Raw genomic sequence first — 15,561 nt, 5'->3', positions numbered from 1 at the left:
GGGTTATATCCTTGCAGTGTGGACAGGAATAACTGGGCAAACTGAATGGGCTGATTGGTCTTTCTCTGCCATCATCTACTATATTACTATAAGAGTTTTACACAATATAAAATAAAGGGTACATAAATCAATGATAATTTAAGTAAACTAAGTAAGCATAAATATCAGACAACAGCACAAATAAAGTAACACCGAATGCTGTTAGTTTGAACAAGGGGAAACATCCATCTGTGAGGCAAATAATGCTCCTTGTTCAATGTATTTAGTCAAAACAAAGCCACTGCCTATCTCTGCACATGCACCAGGCACTCTCTCCATGGACAGATTTGGCTGAAATTTTGCTGAAGTTCCAGCACTCCTGCCACATTTCAGTCAAAGTCATGCAGAGAAGGGAACATGTGCTTCAAACCCAAGAGGAATGCACTTCCCTGACTTGTCAGGCACATAACCTGCATCACAGGGAATATAGGTGCAGGTAAAAATCATGCAAAACCACATGATTTAACTCTCTCTATATATATACATATATGTATGCATGTTATGTTTTTTTTTCTTTAAAGCAGTGGTGCCTCCTCCTCACAGACTTAGTAGATCACTTAACAATACTAACAACTCAGGAAGCAAACTCCAAGCCTCTAATTCCTCTCAGAACTTGGAAGATAGATAATGCAATAGTATGGCCACTACAGCATTCTCCAACTATAAGAGCGAGGTCAATTGCCCACTCTCTGGTATCAAGGATGCCAAAACCTATCATTCATTTGTTGATTTCATTTCCAAATAAAGAATTAGACACTGTAAATGGATCACTATCTAGTACTCTGTGGCTCTGTATGTATCTCTGAGTGTTTCATGTGATCTTTTGGTCACTTCCGACAAGGAAATTAGTGATCTAACATGTACCTAATTAAAATAAAAATACATTTATTAATGTAACAAAGCTTTGCTCTCTTGCAGAATCCCAAATTAATTCTATTAATCATATATTAGGAAAAACAGCAGCAATGAAGCCAGTCTTTCAGTGGTGAACTTGTGGCCTTTTACAGTGACACATAGTGGATGACATCATAGCTTTGCCATGTTGGTTTTAATATCATCAGGCATAACTCTATGTCATCACCAGGGGACCCAAAGAGATCAATAAATAGCTAATTCTACTTTTCAAAAGGAGCCTTGTAATTTCTCTCAGATGAGTGAGCTCAGCAAGACGGACTTAGTGTTTTTAGCTGATAAATTTATTAAAATCTGTGAAGTATTTGGTCATCAAGTAGAATAAATAAAAGACACCGGACATACACATAGTCTACAGATAATTCAATATTCACTTTTACAGATAACAGTTTACATACTGGATTGTTCCATGTCCCCCACGCCAGCTTTCGCTTTATTATCCGCGACCTGAAGAAACACATGTGGAGTCTCACAAGGAAGCTTAGAATGGTGACAGTGGCTTGTGTACTAAAAAGAGAACCTATGCTTCCTCTGATACTTTTCTGTACCAGGTATGACGCACTGTAGAAGGAAAAGTCAGGCAGTAGCAGGAGATGAAATATTTATTGCACCTACAAATATTTTTGATCATCCTATGGGAGTTACAGATCTTTCTCTTCCTCTGGAGAAAGCACTCAGGCTTTACCAATAGCAGGGCTGAACATGAATGGCATTGCATAAATCTCTATAAGTCAGAGGATGAAAGTAACTGTAACTGATTCACAGTTTATAAGAGAGAGGGATGGGAGGGGAGCAATTGATATTATTTGGAAAATATTTTCACATTTTGAATGCGTGGAAATATTATTTTTTAACCCGGAAGTTACCTCCTGCTCCTTTGTACTTCCAGCTCAGTTGGAACCAGGGCTGGGAACTGACTCACATGAGCCTTCAGTTGCAATTAACCAGGAATTTTCTCCTGTTTTATAACCCCCCCTTCCCCCACCAACATACTTAGTAGTCATGACAGTGACAGTCCTGGGCTGGGGCCATGACCTAGGTCTCCTTCCAGAATCCTGTAACCTTAGATCCCGAATCCAGCCACTAGGTGTCACCCTTAAGCAATAACCACGACTCCCTTTACTGCTTACCTTCCTTCAGGTGGGGTGAATGCTGCCTCGGAAGCATTCTCAACCCACTTGGGGAATGAAAGAACAGACTTGGAAACTGAACAAATGCACAGAAATTATTTGACTTCCAAACATTAAAATTTAACGTGAACCTCTGATTTCACCTTGCTTTGCAGTTTTTAAACTGGAAAATAATGTTACTGACTGTCTGAGAGGGAACAGTGTCCAAATCTGTTCGTGTGTAAAACATGAGAGATAAAAAACTGAGTACCAATGTAAGGATTTGATGCTTATGGGGATTTTCCTCCTTTAATGCATGACTTTTTATGCACTTATGAGAAAAGGCAGATTTACAGTGCATTCAGAAAGTATTCAGACCCCTTCACTTTTTCCACATTTTGTTACATTTCAGCCTTATTCTAAAATGGATAATATGAATATATTTCCCTCCTCAGCATCCACTCAATACCCCATGATGACAAAGTGAAAGCAGGTTTGTAGAAATTTGTGCAAATTAATTTAAAACAAACCTGAAATATCACATTTACATAAGAATTCAGTACTTTGTTGAGGCATCTTTTGCAGAGATTACAGCCTGAATTCTTCTTTTGCATGACACTATAATCTTGGCACACCTGGATTTGGGGATTTTATCCTATTCTTCTCCACACATCCTCTCAATCTCTGTCAGATTGGATGGGGAGCATCAATGCCCAGCTATTTTCTGGTCTCTCCAGAGATGTTTGATCAGGTTCAAGTCTGGGCTCTGGCTGGGATACTCAAAGACATTCACAGTCTTGTGCCGAAGCCATTCTTGCATTGTCTTGGCTGTGTGCTTAGGGTCTTTGTCCTGTTGAAGGAGAACCGTCACCCCAGTCTGAGGTCCAGAGTACTCTGGAGCAGATTTTCACCAAGGATCTCTCTGTACTTTGCTCCATTCATCTTTCCCTTGATCCTGACTAGTGTTCCAGTTCCTGCAGGTGAAAAACATCCCCACAGCATGACGCTGCCACCACCATATATCATTGTAGGCATGGTATTTGCTAGGTGATGAGTGGTGCCTGGTTTCCTCCAGACATGACACTTGGCATTCAGGCCAAAGAGTTCAATCTTGGTTCATCAGACCAGAGAATCTTGTTTCTCATGCTCTGAGAGTCCTTTAAGTGCTTATTGGCAAATTCCAAGCGGGCTGTCATGTACCTTTTACTGAGGAGTGGCTTCCGTCTGGCCAATCTACCATAAAGGCCTGATTGGTGGGGTACTGCAGAGAAGGCTGTCCTGCTGGAAGGTTCTCCCATCTCCACAGCAAAACTCTGGAGCTCTGTCAGAGTGACCATTGGGTTCTTGGTCACCTCGCTGACTATGGCCCTTCTCCCCTGATTGCTCAGTTTGGGCAGGCAGCCAGCTTTAGGAAGAATCCTGGTGGTTTCAAACTTCTTCCATTTAAGAATGATGGAGGCAACTGTGTTGTTCGGGACCTTCAATGCTGCAGCAATTTTTTTGTACCCTTCCCCAGATCTGTGCCTTGACACAATCTTGTTCTGGAGGTTTACAGTTAATTCCTTCAATTTTATGGCTTTGATTTGGCTCTGACATGCAGTGTCAACTGTGGGACCTTATATAGACAGGTATGTGCCTTTTCAAATCATGTCCAATCAATTGAATTTACTCAGGTGGATGCCAATCAAGTTAGAGAAATATCTCAAGGGTGATCAATAGAAACAGAATGACTGAGCTCAACTTTGTGTGTCATAACAAAGAGTCTGAATACTTATATAAATGTGAAATTTCAAGGTGTTTTTTTTTTATTATTAATTTGCACAAATTTCTACAAATCTGATTTCACTTTGTCATTATGGGATATTGTGTGTAGATTGAGGAGGAAAAGAAATGATTATTATTATCTATTTTAGAATAAGACTGTAATGTAACAAAATGTGGAAAAAGTGAAGGGATCTAAATACTTTTTGAATGCCCTGTATACACTGAAGACTTCCACTGAAGTACAAGATAATGGTCTGTCTCCCAAACGAGGTCTTAGCAATGTGCCTCAGTCTTGTACTGGAGGGATCATCTTTAGCAGTGAGAGGGTCATTTAGTTCCCATTCTTATTCAGCTGTTGATCTGACTGCAAAGACTGGGGTATCAGCTGCAGCTGTGTATGGTTTGTGATGTGGATAACTCTCCTTTGGTAATAGGACTAAAACGACTGACTCATTACTTATCAATCAACCCCAACTGTGAGATGGCAATGTTGTTTGACCACTACAAACCAAGTTGGATTGGAGCCCTGACCTAGTAGAAGAAGCTTCATATCTTTGTGTCAGCCAATAGGGACATCCAGTCTCCTAATACACTGTTGATGGTGTGCCACAAAATCTTTCCTTAATTTCAGCCCACATAAGTTGATCCCATCCAAAGCTATCACCTTCAGTACATTAGATGACTTTTCTTTTTACATCTTGAATAGAATTAACATGACCATCAAACACTTTGCTCAATGATATGCTTAGAATTATAACGAAACCAAGTGCAATAATATCTAAAGAAAAAGAAATAAAACGATTTGAGTAGACATTTGGCAACAAAGACTAAGTGCAACTTAGTAAACTCTGCGATAAAGTTGACATTATAGGAAATAATACAGAACAGAGATCAGTTTAAGATCTTGGACAATACCATTCTGTTGGAACTCTTCCCCCAGTCACCCAAAGAAATACTTACCCAATCAAAAGAGGCATGTATTTTCTATAATAAGCACATCTATTCATGATTTAACATTTATTACAAAAGAAAACCAAGTAAATGGTCAAAACTAAGTTTAACAGATTTGCTTCTTTATACAAAGAGGAAAAAAAAAAGCTTGTTTCTTTTCTATTAAATGGTTGGCATATTAAAATCTCTTCAACTTTTGTATGTAAAACATGAATTAAAATTTTGCAAAACGTCATGTGTGGAAGAAGAGTCTGAGTATCTCTGGTTTGGATTGGTGAAAAAGATCGTTTTTTACATGTATTACCTAGAAATCACATAGTAATGTCTAGGGTGAACTTTTTTTAAAATTTAAAAGAGAAAGCTTTAGGTATGTAGAAGTGTCGATGTAAGTAACAATTGCTTTTAAGGATGCTGTGATCAATCAAAAGTATTTTATCAAAACTGTAAAGCGCGCATCTTGTTGTTCAGCAACAGTCTGCTTAACATCTGTTTCCTTGTTTTTGCTAACATGGGTCACATAGTTCTCCCCATTGCCTGGTGATCCTTTTTAAGAGCTTGTTGTTTTCTTTGCCTTTCTTAGAAATGACTGCCCTCATCCTTTCTTGTCTAATAACTGATGATACTTAATAGCCATAAGTTTTCAGGGTTTGGGCTGAGCAGCTCTTGTATCAAAATTGGGCATGATCAACTTCATCCAACCAAGAGGCAGGGCTTGCAGGGAAGTCTGGGTATCCCCCACTGCTTCCCGTCGAAAGATCAGAACTCGGTCCGTTGCCACCTAAAACTCTCATTGGTTGGGGCACTCCTGGTCCACCTTGAGCCATGATGCCCAAAGCATTATCTGGATAAACCAAACTGGAAATTAAAGGCTGGTGACTTGGCATTGCCTGCAACGATGCTGGCGACTGTGGTATACCATAAGGGCTGTTGGATCTGAGGTCATGGTACTGGTCCTGTGATGGTATCCCACCATGTTCCAAAGTGAAGGTGCCATTGATACCAGCCTGCCTGCCCAAAGCAGGAGATGTTTCATTTAAACTGTTGTAAATTCCATTTGGGTGACTCATTTCTGACATGGAGGGTTCATCTGCAATGAAAACAGACTATGAATCTCAGGTTGCCCTTAAATCAGATCATCTGCACATCCGACAGCAGTAGAACACCACTTTTGCACAGAACTCACGATAGCTGACATGGCAAGCTCAGGATGCCAAGCCTGCCTCCATGGTAGCAGCAAGCATTATTTCGGCTCTGGTTTTCTGGTTCCTGTCCCCATACACCTGGTGTATTTGATCATACGAAGCAGAGTGGTGACTTTGCAGGGATTTGCTAGGTCATGTGTGTTACACTGGCAGACCTCATGGCAGGAACAATAAAATAACAACTATTACCATCCTAAATCAGCACTTGGGCTGAGCCAGAATTTGTTTCATAGGCACAGCAGAGAGAACTGTTGCTAGCCAGAATACACATTGGCCATGGGCATCTTATTCACCAACATCTCAATGGCATGCGAGCCGTGCACTCTGGCTTTAACCATGGAACACAACTTATTTGCTGCCCACTATTAGTGTGGCATGCCAGGCATTCCTGCAACTCCCACTGGACAATCCATCATTCAAGATTCTTTAGGTTATCAGGCCTTGCTAACTTTTTAAAAATCTTTTTTTAATCGATTGTTTTCCAAATTTTAATTCACTTTAATTGAAATAAATGGTAATAGTTGATATTATATATAACAGTGCTTCTCAACCTAGTCCTCGAGTACACCCTTCCCATCGAATATGCATGAGATAGATTTGCATACAATGGAAACAGTGATTGCCTATCTATCTTATGCATATTCATTGTGGATCTCCTGTAAAAGTAATTGGCTAGAGATACTGGAGGACCAGACTGAGAATCAGACACATAGTTCAATTACTGACCATTTTTTAATGTTTTTACTTGTTTAATTACTTTCAAGCATACCTTTGACTCAACAATGACTAATTTCCACTGTCCTAAAACAAAAATCTAAGATTATCTCTATCTCCATGTCCTGTTTGGTCTTTTCAATTAGAAATGCCTGGGGATGGGAGCTAGAAAAATCTCTGACTCTGCTCAGAGTTATAGATTAATGTTACTCAGAAGTGCCCCTTATCATAGAACAGAGGCATCTCATTAGGAGAGTAGGTACAAGGACAGTCTAGGGAAGGTAAACAAGCCTAACTGCTGCACGAAATGCAAGACATCATTAACTCCTAGAAGCCTGGTGCTTTGTAACATCATGACAAAGGCAGTTATATTGCGCAATGAAGAATGAACCTCTAATACAATAGCAGGGAATTTAAACGTAGAGTATGACAGATAGAGCCATCCCAGAAGGTGGCCGGTTTGACCACCCCATCAGATCCTTCTGCTCTCTGGGTGAGCAGGGACCAAGGCTGTTGCAGAGGCAGCATTCACAGCCCCTGGAGTACAGTGGGAGGCAAAGACAGTCATGGTCACTTCTTAAGGGTGATACCTAGTGGCCAGATTCAGGATCTATGATTTCAGGGTTGCGGAAGGAAAAAAAAAAGAATTTGCTTGTAAGCCCCATTTGATCTGCACATTTTGCCTTCCTGTTGTACTACTGCAGACTCTTTTACCTTTGCTTTTCCTCTGTTCTTATCCCAGACTTTCTTGAATTCTGATAATGTTTGCACCTCTACCACTTCCACTGGGAATCTTCCTTCTACTGCCCTTTCAGTAAAGAAATATTTCATCTGAATCCTGAATCTGCCTTCTTTCAGCCTTACACTATGACCCTTTGTCCTAGAGTACTGCTCTTGTGAAAGGTGATGGATCAACAGCCCTGGAAATTGAAATAATACATTTATGCATAGAGCAAAGACAGTCTGAGGAGTAACAGGGCCCATTTGCTTGTATTGCATGGGATTCATGGAACACCTTATACTACTACCATTGGAAAAAATAGTGTGTAGTATTAATCAGTTTGTGACACTGGTTTTGGAGTGACACCTTATACTTTGACAGAGAACTTATAGGAAACCAGATAAAAGATGACATGGACAAGCAACACATCACAAAAACAGATTGAATCACTAGTTGAGGGGAGGCATTTGAATTTATTATCCTAATCCATACTTAATTTTACAAAAATTTGGTTACAATATAATTTGTTTTTCCTTATGTGCTTGGTCATACCTGTGAAAGAGACCTCTGCATCACTGTCAGGTCCTTCCTCCTGGATGCTGTCCTTGTCTGACTTGGAGTTACCTCTTGATCTTTTCATGTTTCTGAAGTATTGGCCCCATCTCTGCCTTCCAGCATCTTTCTTAAGTCTTTTCTCCTTTGCTCTTCTGTTCTGGAACCAAACCTTCCAAGTAAAATGAGGATTTCATGTTTAAAACCCTGACCAATGGACTTCTGACCAGAGCCTTAGCGATGGAGCTGACTCAAGGGCTCGGTTACAGAAAGCAGTGCCATGCAGGCCAGCGCTCGGGCACCAGCCTTACCACAGATGCCCTCACATTCTGGTAGTGACATAATAAATCACAGTGTAATTTGGACACTGTTTCTAAAGAGCTGGGACTCTGTGCACCTGGACAAATCCCCAGTTAACTGCAGAAAGCAGCATTCTTGGTGGAAATGGCTTATTCCAGAGGTGGCCAACTCAGTCCAAGAGCCACAAAGGGGCCTGGTGTTTAGGATATTCGTAATGAATATGCATGAGGTAGATTTGCATACAATGGAGGCAATGCATGCAAATCTCTGGATCTATTTGTGACCTTTGAGAACCAAAGTTGGCCATTCCTAGCTTATGCCATTTTTGGCGACCTTCAGTGACCTTCTTCCTTCCTTTAAGCTGTTGCATGTAGGGTTGCCAACTTTCCCATGGAGCAGGACCAGACCTTGGGGGGGGGGGGGGGTGCAGTCAGCTGCCACAGCCATCCCCAACCCTTTTTTCACTTTCAAATCGAGCATTAATTTTTTCCTAGGCAGATTCTGCCTGCCAATCTTCTTCTGCATCTCCCAGGCAGACAGTGCAAAGCAGCAACAAATGAGGCACAGCTGTGGGAGAGGCAGAGGGGAAGGAGAATCAAACCGAGCCCCAAACGCAGGCAGGTGATTGAAGCGCTGTCAGGCTACCATCATTGATTGCCCCCCTGACCTTGTCTGACCGGGTTTTACAGTGTCCGATTACCCTTGTAACCGGTCAATGTACAACAGGCTGAGAAACTGGGCTGTCTGATCCAAAACTGGGCAGTAGGTCACCCTAGTTGCATGCCAGTGCTGGTTGGGAAAGGAGTGCATGGCACTACAGATGCACATGGCTTTTTCCATGGCCCTGTAGAACTAGGCCTCAGTTGGCCTGGATTTGTCAAGGCCTGTGCCTAGGGCAGCAAAAATCTGGGGGCAGCAGGTTGATTTAATTTTTGTTGCTTTCTAGCTGTGCTGAATCTCAATCAGCAGAGAATAGCCCTCTGCTTCCTGATCCAGTTATTTCCCCCCCCCCCCCCCCTGCCAGTTAGTTGGCAGGAAACAGGATGAGAAGGATGAGCCTGGAGCAAAAAAGAACAAAGGGGGATCATTTTGGGAAGGTTAGTAGAGGCTAAATGGGGATAACTGGGGAGTGAGGAGAGAGGCTGGTGGTGAGAGAAGATGGGTCTGTGAGTGAGAGAGAAGGGAGCAGGGGGAGGGGCAATATTTGTGTGTGTTAAAGATAAGGAATTGATGCCAGTTGTGTCTGTGTCTATGTGTGTGTGAGTGTGTGTGTATGTGTGTATACCAGATTGGGTGGGAGGAGGTTAGCGAGGGGATACAAGGGGGAGCAGGACCAATGTTCCCTCTAAAGATTGGGTTGCTGTGCAAAATGTTTTGCTTGTGAGCAAAAAACCTTTGGTTGCATTCTCCAATGACCACTACTTTCTTTGATGCAAAAAGCCTATCAATTGTATGCTCATAGCAACACAATCCTTAGAGGGAACATTGGTAATAGCATGCACACAAACTTTCAGACATACACACACACACACACTAACACACTTTATATTCACTGTTATACTCTCTCACATATACATGTTTAGTCTCTAAAACGCACACCTACTCACTCTCATTCCTTTCATTCACTCCCCAGACTCTCATGTACATGCACGTTCACTCAGTTCTCCTCTTACACACACACACTCTTCTCAGTATCTGCAAACCCTTCACTGCCAAACACTTTGAGAAGTAACACAAACCCCTGCAAAAACAAAGACACCTAGCACCTTGCCATACCATACCAGCACTATCTCAGGACTCAATCAGAAGCAGCCTTATTTATGGCACGGCAGCAATGCAAATATTATACCATGCCCTAGATCACTAATACACCGCTTACTGGGGTTAGCAGAATAAGCCATACTGCTGCAAAGCCCTAAAGAAAAACTACATGCCAACAGAAAGACAGCACCTCAGTTACACATGCAGAACACAGACAGACCCTTACCTAATACAGAATAAGGGACTACAAATTAGAAACAGAAACATGCAGACAAAAATAAAATGGAAATCCTAAGAAACCAGACTCAGAGCAGTGGAATACTGAAGAAAGAAAAAAATGCAAATGTGTAATACACATTCCCAAAGAAAACATATACCAATCACAAAAATTGAAAATCTTTTTTTTTTTTTTTTACTTTTGTTGTCTGATCTTAATTTTCTAATCAGTTGATCCCAGGCTTTTTTTTATTCTGTGTTCCTTTTTTTGGTCTTTTACTAATTAATTTTACAGAATCTCTTTTTTTTCCCATTTCTTCTCTCTTTATCAGTCTTCTTCACTTCCTCTCTCAAACACACACTCAGGCTCTCATTCTCACATAATATGTCTCTCTCTCTCTCACACATACACACGCACAGGCTCTCACTCTCACATGCTCTCTCTCTCACACACCCAGACTCTTGCATGTTCTCTCTCTCACATGCTTTCTCTCACACACATATACTGACTCCCCCTTTCACATGCTATCTCTCATACATGCACACTGGCTCTTTCTCACATGCTGTCTCAATCACACAGGCTCTCATGATCACATGCTGTCTCTCATACTCACACATACAGGTTCTCACTCTCACATGCTTTCTCACATAAATATACATGCTGTCTCACTCACACACACACACGCACACACACACTCACATATATGCTCTCACTCTCACATACTGTCTCTCAAAAACACAATCTCTCAACTTTCTCTTTCTCTACAGGACCTCAGCCTCTCTCTCCTCTCTGGGCTTCCTGCTCTTGAGCCACCACAAGATGGGATCCATGAGAGCCCTGCCTCAGTCACTGCTTCTTTTTTACATGTGGGCCAATGCTTCTTCTCCTTCCTGCCCACGCGGTTCCGGCAACTTTTTTCTCCTGGGCCACACAGGCAGGAAGAAGGAGGAGCACTCGGAGTTTTGGAGCCTCTTCTTTTCTTCATGCCATGGTGAGATGGGCTCCACCACAGCCCTGATTGCCTCCTGCTCACTTCTTGCCATGGTGGGATGGGCTCCACCACAGACTCACCAATCTCCTCACTTCAGGCCATGGTGGGTTGGGCTCCACCATGGCCCCAACGACCTTCCTGCATGGGGAGGAGGTAAAAGCTGTGTGCAACCATGAGAAAAGCTGTGCATGGCCACACATGCACACAGCTTAAAGGGAACAATGAGCAGGACTGAAGAATGGGTGGTTTACTTGCCTCCTCCTGCACCTCATGAACAAAATTCAGATCCTCTCTCTTTTGACTGTGGATTCTTTCTCCCCAATTCTAGAATCCCCCTTCTCCCCAGATCCTGGAACTTACCCCCAGCTCCTCCTACTCCCTCCTCCCCTTCCTCAATCCCAGAACCTCCCTCCCCCTTCTCTTCACCCATCTCATCCCTCTTCCTCAATCTTCCCCATTTCCCATCCTCCTGTCCTCCCCCTTTCTCTTTACCCCATTCCCGGTCCTCCTCCCTTATCTGCCCATCCCTGTCCTCTCATCCTCCCCTTCTTCTCTCCCCATCACTGAGATCTCCTTCTTCTAGTGATACTTGAATTCCTTTCCTTACCCAATAAAAAAAATAAATTGCAGATCCACAAGTAAGGTTGGAAAATTACTTCATTTTTACAATGCTGGAAATGTTTGCATCAGAATTTTTAACTTTTTGCCACAGAATCTACCCCTGAGTTGCCACATGAAACTGTGGAGCTCTATCTTAGACCTTCTGCTCCCTGTTGTCTGACTTTCTGGGGCAGGGGCAAGGGTTGACAGCAGTGCCTAGGAGTGGCAAAACACGAAATCCATCACTAGGCCTCAGCCCTACTAGCTGGAAATGATTTTGTGCAGGATGAAACAGATGCAGAACTTTCATAAATTAGCCCCAATGTTTAAAAGCAATAAACCAAGCACAGTGCTAGGCAGACAGTACCTAGAGAGCATAGCAAGCTGCATATCAATCAGAAGAATTATCACACAGTCATTAAAACAAGAAATCCTTTGAAATGTTCTGCAGCTTGTCCCTCTTTGATCACCAGTTATGTCTGAAAATGTAGGCAGTGGGGAACTGTTTGATATTCTTGGCCCAGGAGGATAACCATGTTATTTTTTTCTCCTGAAGCAGGATCCTCTGCTCTTATAAGCAGCAACAAGGAAGTACCCCTTCCTATAGATCCTATATTCAACCGTTCTGCTAGAGAAATTCAATTAAGAAATAATACTGTGTTAGGTAAAATTGATGTTTTATTAACCCTTTTAGACTAAGTGACCATCAGTGAAACGTTTACCCCTCAGTTATTAAATCTTAGTTCTAGCATGCTTTACTGTCAATCTGTACCTGCACCACTCTCATGTCCAGCCCGGTCTCCGAGGATAGCTGCTCTCTCACATGTCTGGCTGGCTTTGGGGAGTTGTTATAGGCATTTTTCAGGGTTTCCAGCTGTTTGGCCGTGATTGTGGTCCGTGGCCTCTTGGCCGTGGATTCTGCTTCTGTAAAACCATCATAAAAAGCAGCCATTATTGCATAATAGCATAACTACCACCCAAAACCCTCAGCTTCGAAAGTCCACCGACAAAGAAAGAGCTTGCTTAAAGGATGAAAACTGCTTTTCAATGTTATTGATCTGTTTCTTTTCTCTCACAAGCCATGAAATCTAATCCACCACAGGCTGCCAGGAGCAAAAGTGAAGGTGAACATGTCCATACCTTGAAAATGCAATTTGATTGTTGGGATGATTTGGTTAGTAGTTCCTGCATAGAAAAGGGACTGTGCTTTTTAAAAAGCAGCATATTTTTTTTCTTGTCTGAGAAAAACAGGGCTAAGAAACTGGGATCACTGTGGTTTAGGACTACATCCTCCAGAATTCCTTGCTGCCTGATTTTGGCTGAGAGCTAGCAGGGGAAATGAGCATTAGGGAGTAGCTAGTCACACCTCCTTTGGTAGCTGCTTCAGTGCATAAGAAGTGTCTGCAGAGAGAGCAAAGAGAGCAAGTGGTCCTCAACAGCTCTTCTCCAGCCCAGCCATGGAGGAGGAGGTGGCAACAGAGGAGGGTTCTGACTGCAAAAACCCTACGAAAAGTTAAATGCTATTATTATTTAGGAAGCGACTGTCTTACTTTAATTACTGAAAGCTGACCTTAGGGAAAATCCAAAGTGATCCACGTACGAGTCTGTTGAACACTTGTGTTGAAGGGAAAAGAACAGGGAGACTAGGCTTAGCTGTGCAACATTGGGGAGCTTATGAATGAGGGAGGTCTGGGTTCTTTTGGTAACCAGTTATACCGTGACCCTGTAATAATCTAAACTCTCATTAAACAGAAGGATTCAAGGAGGCTTATTTGTGAAATGCTTTAGCTGTAAAGGTTCCTCCTTGAACCAGATGGAAAGTATAACAGCAGGTTTTCAAAATTAGAACCAATCTCCCTAAAAGGATAGTAGAACATAGGGGGCTGTGTTTGTGAAACCTTAAGCTGTGAAGGCAGTTACTAAAAATGAATGGGAATTATCTGTAACAAGCTTCAGTGCTTCTTTTGGCTGTTAGCCTGGTCTCATCCTCTAAAAAGTAATAAGTCCTGCATTGAAGCTAATTGGAATTTCCTAAACTCTGTGATGTTTTGGGATGAATTCTCAACCCTGTTGTGTAACTAAAGGAAAAGGAAAATAAAGTTGTGTTCTAATATATTTGAATGGCTGTGTGATGACTAGAGGAAAACCAGGGATTAATAAAGGGTTTAGAATTATAGTGTTTCAAGCTCCACCCCCTTAAACCTTAGGGGAGTGAAATAGGTTACTGGGACGATAAGTGAATAGTAGAGATGTGCATTGTTTATCTCTATCGGTTCGGGCTTCGTTTTCGTGCCCCTGCGAGAAATTTTGTTTTTCCCGCTGTTCATTTTTTTTTTTTTTTTCATGGGTCCCGATTTTCGTGTTAGTGAGTGCTAACGGAAGTTAGCATACACTAACATTATAAAGTTAGTGTGCGCTAACTATGGTTAGCACGCGCTCCCGTTAGTGCGCACTAACACGAACTATTAATTTTTCCGAAATTTTGAAAAATTTCTGTTTGTTTTTCGGTGCCCATGAACCATGATGAATTAGACAATTTCGTTGAAATTGTCTAATTTGTGAAAAATGAATGCACATCTCTAGTGAACAGAGGGAACAATTACTAAAGATGTAACTGAGTGCTTTAGAAAAGAAACTAGCTCAAGATATGACAGACTGACTGCCCTCATACCTCTACAATGCCAATCCTGCTAGTTGTCCTAAGTCTTCTGTATAGAATCCAGCCGAGGACAGATAAGGGTGCATTGCCACAATTGTATTAAGATTAGAGAGTTGAGGTGAATGTGTGAGAGGGCAGGAGGAAGGAAGTAGTCTCTTACTTTTCACTTCACTTTAGGACAGGAGTGGCCAACTCTAGTCCTCAAGAGCCATAAACTGGTCTAGTTTTCAAGATATCCGCAATAAATATGCATGATATAGATTTGCATGCACTGCATCCATTGCATGCAAAGATAAATCATGCATAGTCATTGTAGATATCCTGAAAACCAGGCCTGTTTCTGGCTCTTGAGAATCAGAGTTGGCCATTGCTGCTTTAGGACATCTTCATAATAAAAACTGGGGAAGCACTTCACTTTGAGATCTTTTTTTAAAGATGATGAACAAAGTTAGGTCAACCGAACTGAAATATGAAAGGGCACTGCGAGGTGACAGATTCAGGATCCATGATTTCAGGTTCCGGAAGATTGAAAAAATAAGAATATATCTGTAAGGCCCATCTATTCTGCACAGTTTGCCTTCCTGTTGTCCTTCCGCAAACCCCTTTGGCTTTACCTTTGCTTCCCCTGAGATATTTACATAGGACTCTGTCTTCACAGAGGTTTGGTTGAAGGATTGCCTTCTAATAAAGCAGCAGGTTAACACCGCTTGGTAGTCACTGGGCTGCTACAAATTTATACAACATGTCATCGTTTTTGGGATGCTATTTTACTGGTAGGGATTACAGAGAGGGATGACTATTTCTGAAAAAAATCATATTTCATCCTCATAGAGAACTGCAGGTCATATTGAGGAATAAACGTTAGAGTTTTAGGGCAGTAGCATGTTTTTCCCCTAAGATCTTTTTTTCTTCTTTTTTTTTAATCTACAGGTAAAATCGGTCTCCGAGCCTCCCTTTGAGGACTGTTGCCAGTCCCCACGTTCTATCAGGTGGGTACTGGCAACAGTACCCAGGGTCCATCCATCTAACTACATCAGCGGGCATCCCGAGGTGTGAGTGAACCGTACTT

The 15,561-nt window shown here is 42.0% G+C and overlaps 1 protein-coding gene across 1 annotated transcript in view; it reads right to left on the bottom strand.

Moving 5' to 3' along the window:
• Window positions 1-5,443: 5,443 nt before the first annotated feature.
• LHX3 (LIM homeobox 3) overlaps window positions 5,444-15,561 on the bottom strand; it is a 39,275-nt gene continuing 29,157 nt past the window's right edge. Inside the window, exons 4-6 of the mRNA XM_029613702.1 lie at window positions 12,606-12,757; window positions 7,965-8,136; window positions 5,444-5,862 (exon numbers count right to left, since the gene is read on the bottom strand). Of these exons, the coding sequence (XP_029469562.1) occupies window positions 5,444-5,862; window positions 7,965-8,136; window positions 12,606-12,757 (743 nt within the window). The remainder of the gene's footprint in view (window positions 5,863-7,964; window positions 8,137-12,605; window positions 12,758-15,561) is intronic.

Source organism: Rhinatrema bivittatum, chromosome 8, assembly GCF_901001135.1.
Source record: "Rhinatrema bivittatum chromosome 8, aRhiBiv1.1, whole genome shotgun sequence".
NCBI lineage: Eukaryota > Metazoa > Chordata > Amphibia > Gymnophiona > Rhinatrematidae > Rhinatrema > Rhinatrema bivittatum.
This window is presented reverse-complemented; position numbering and strand designations above follow the sequence as displayed.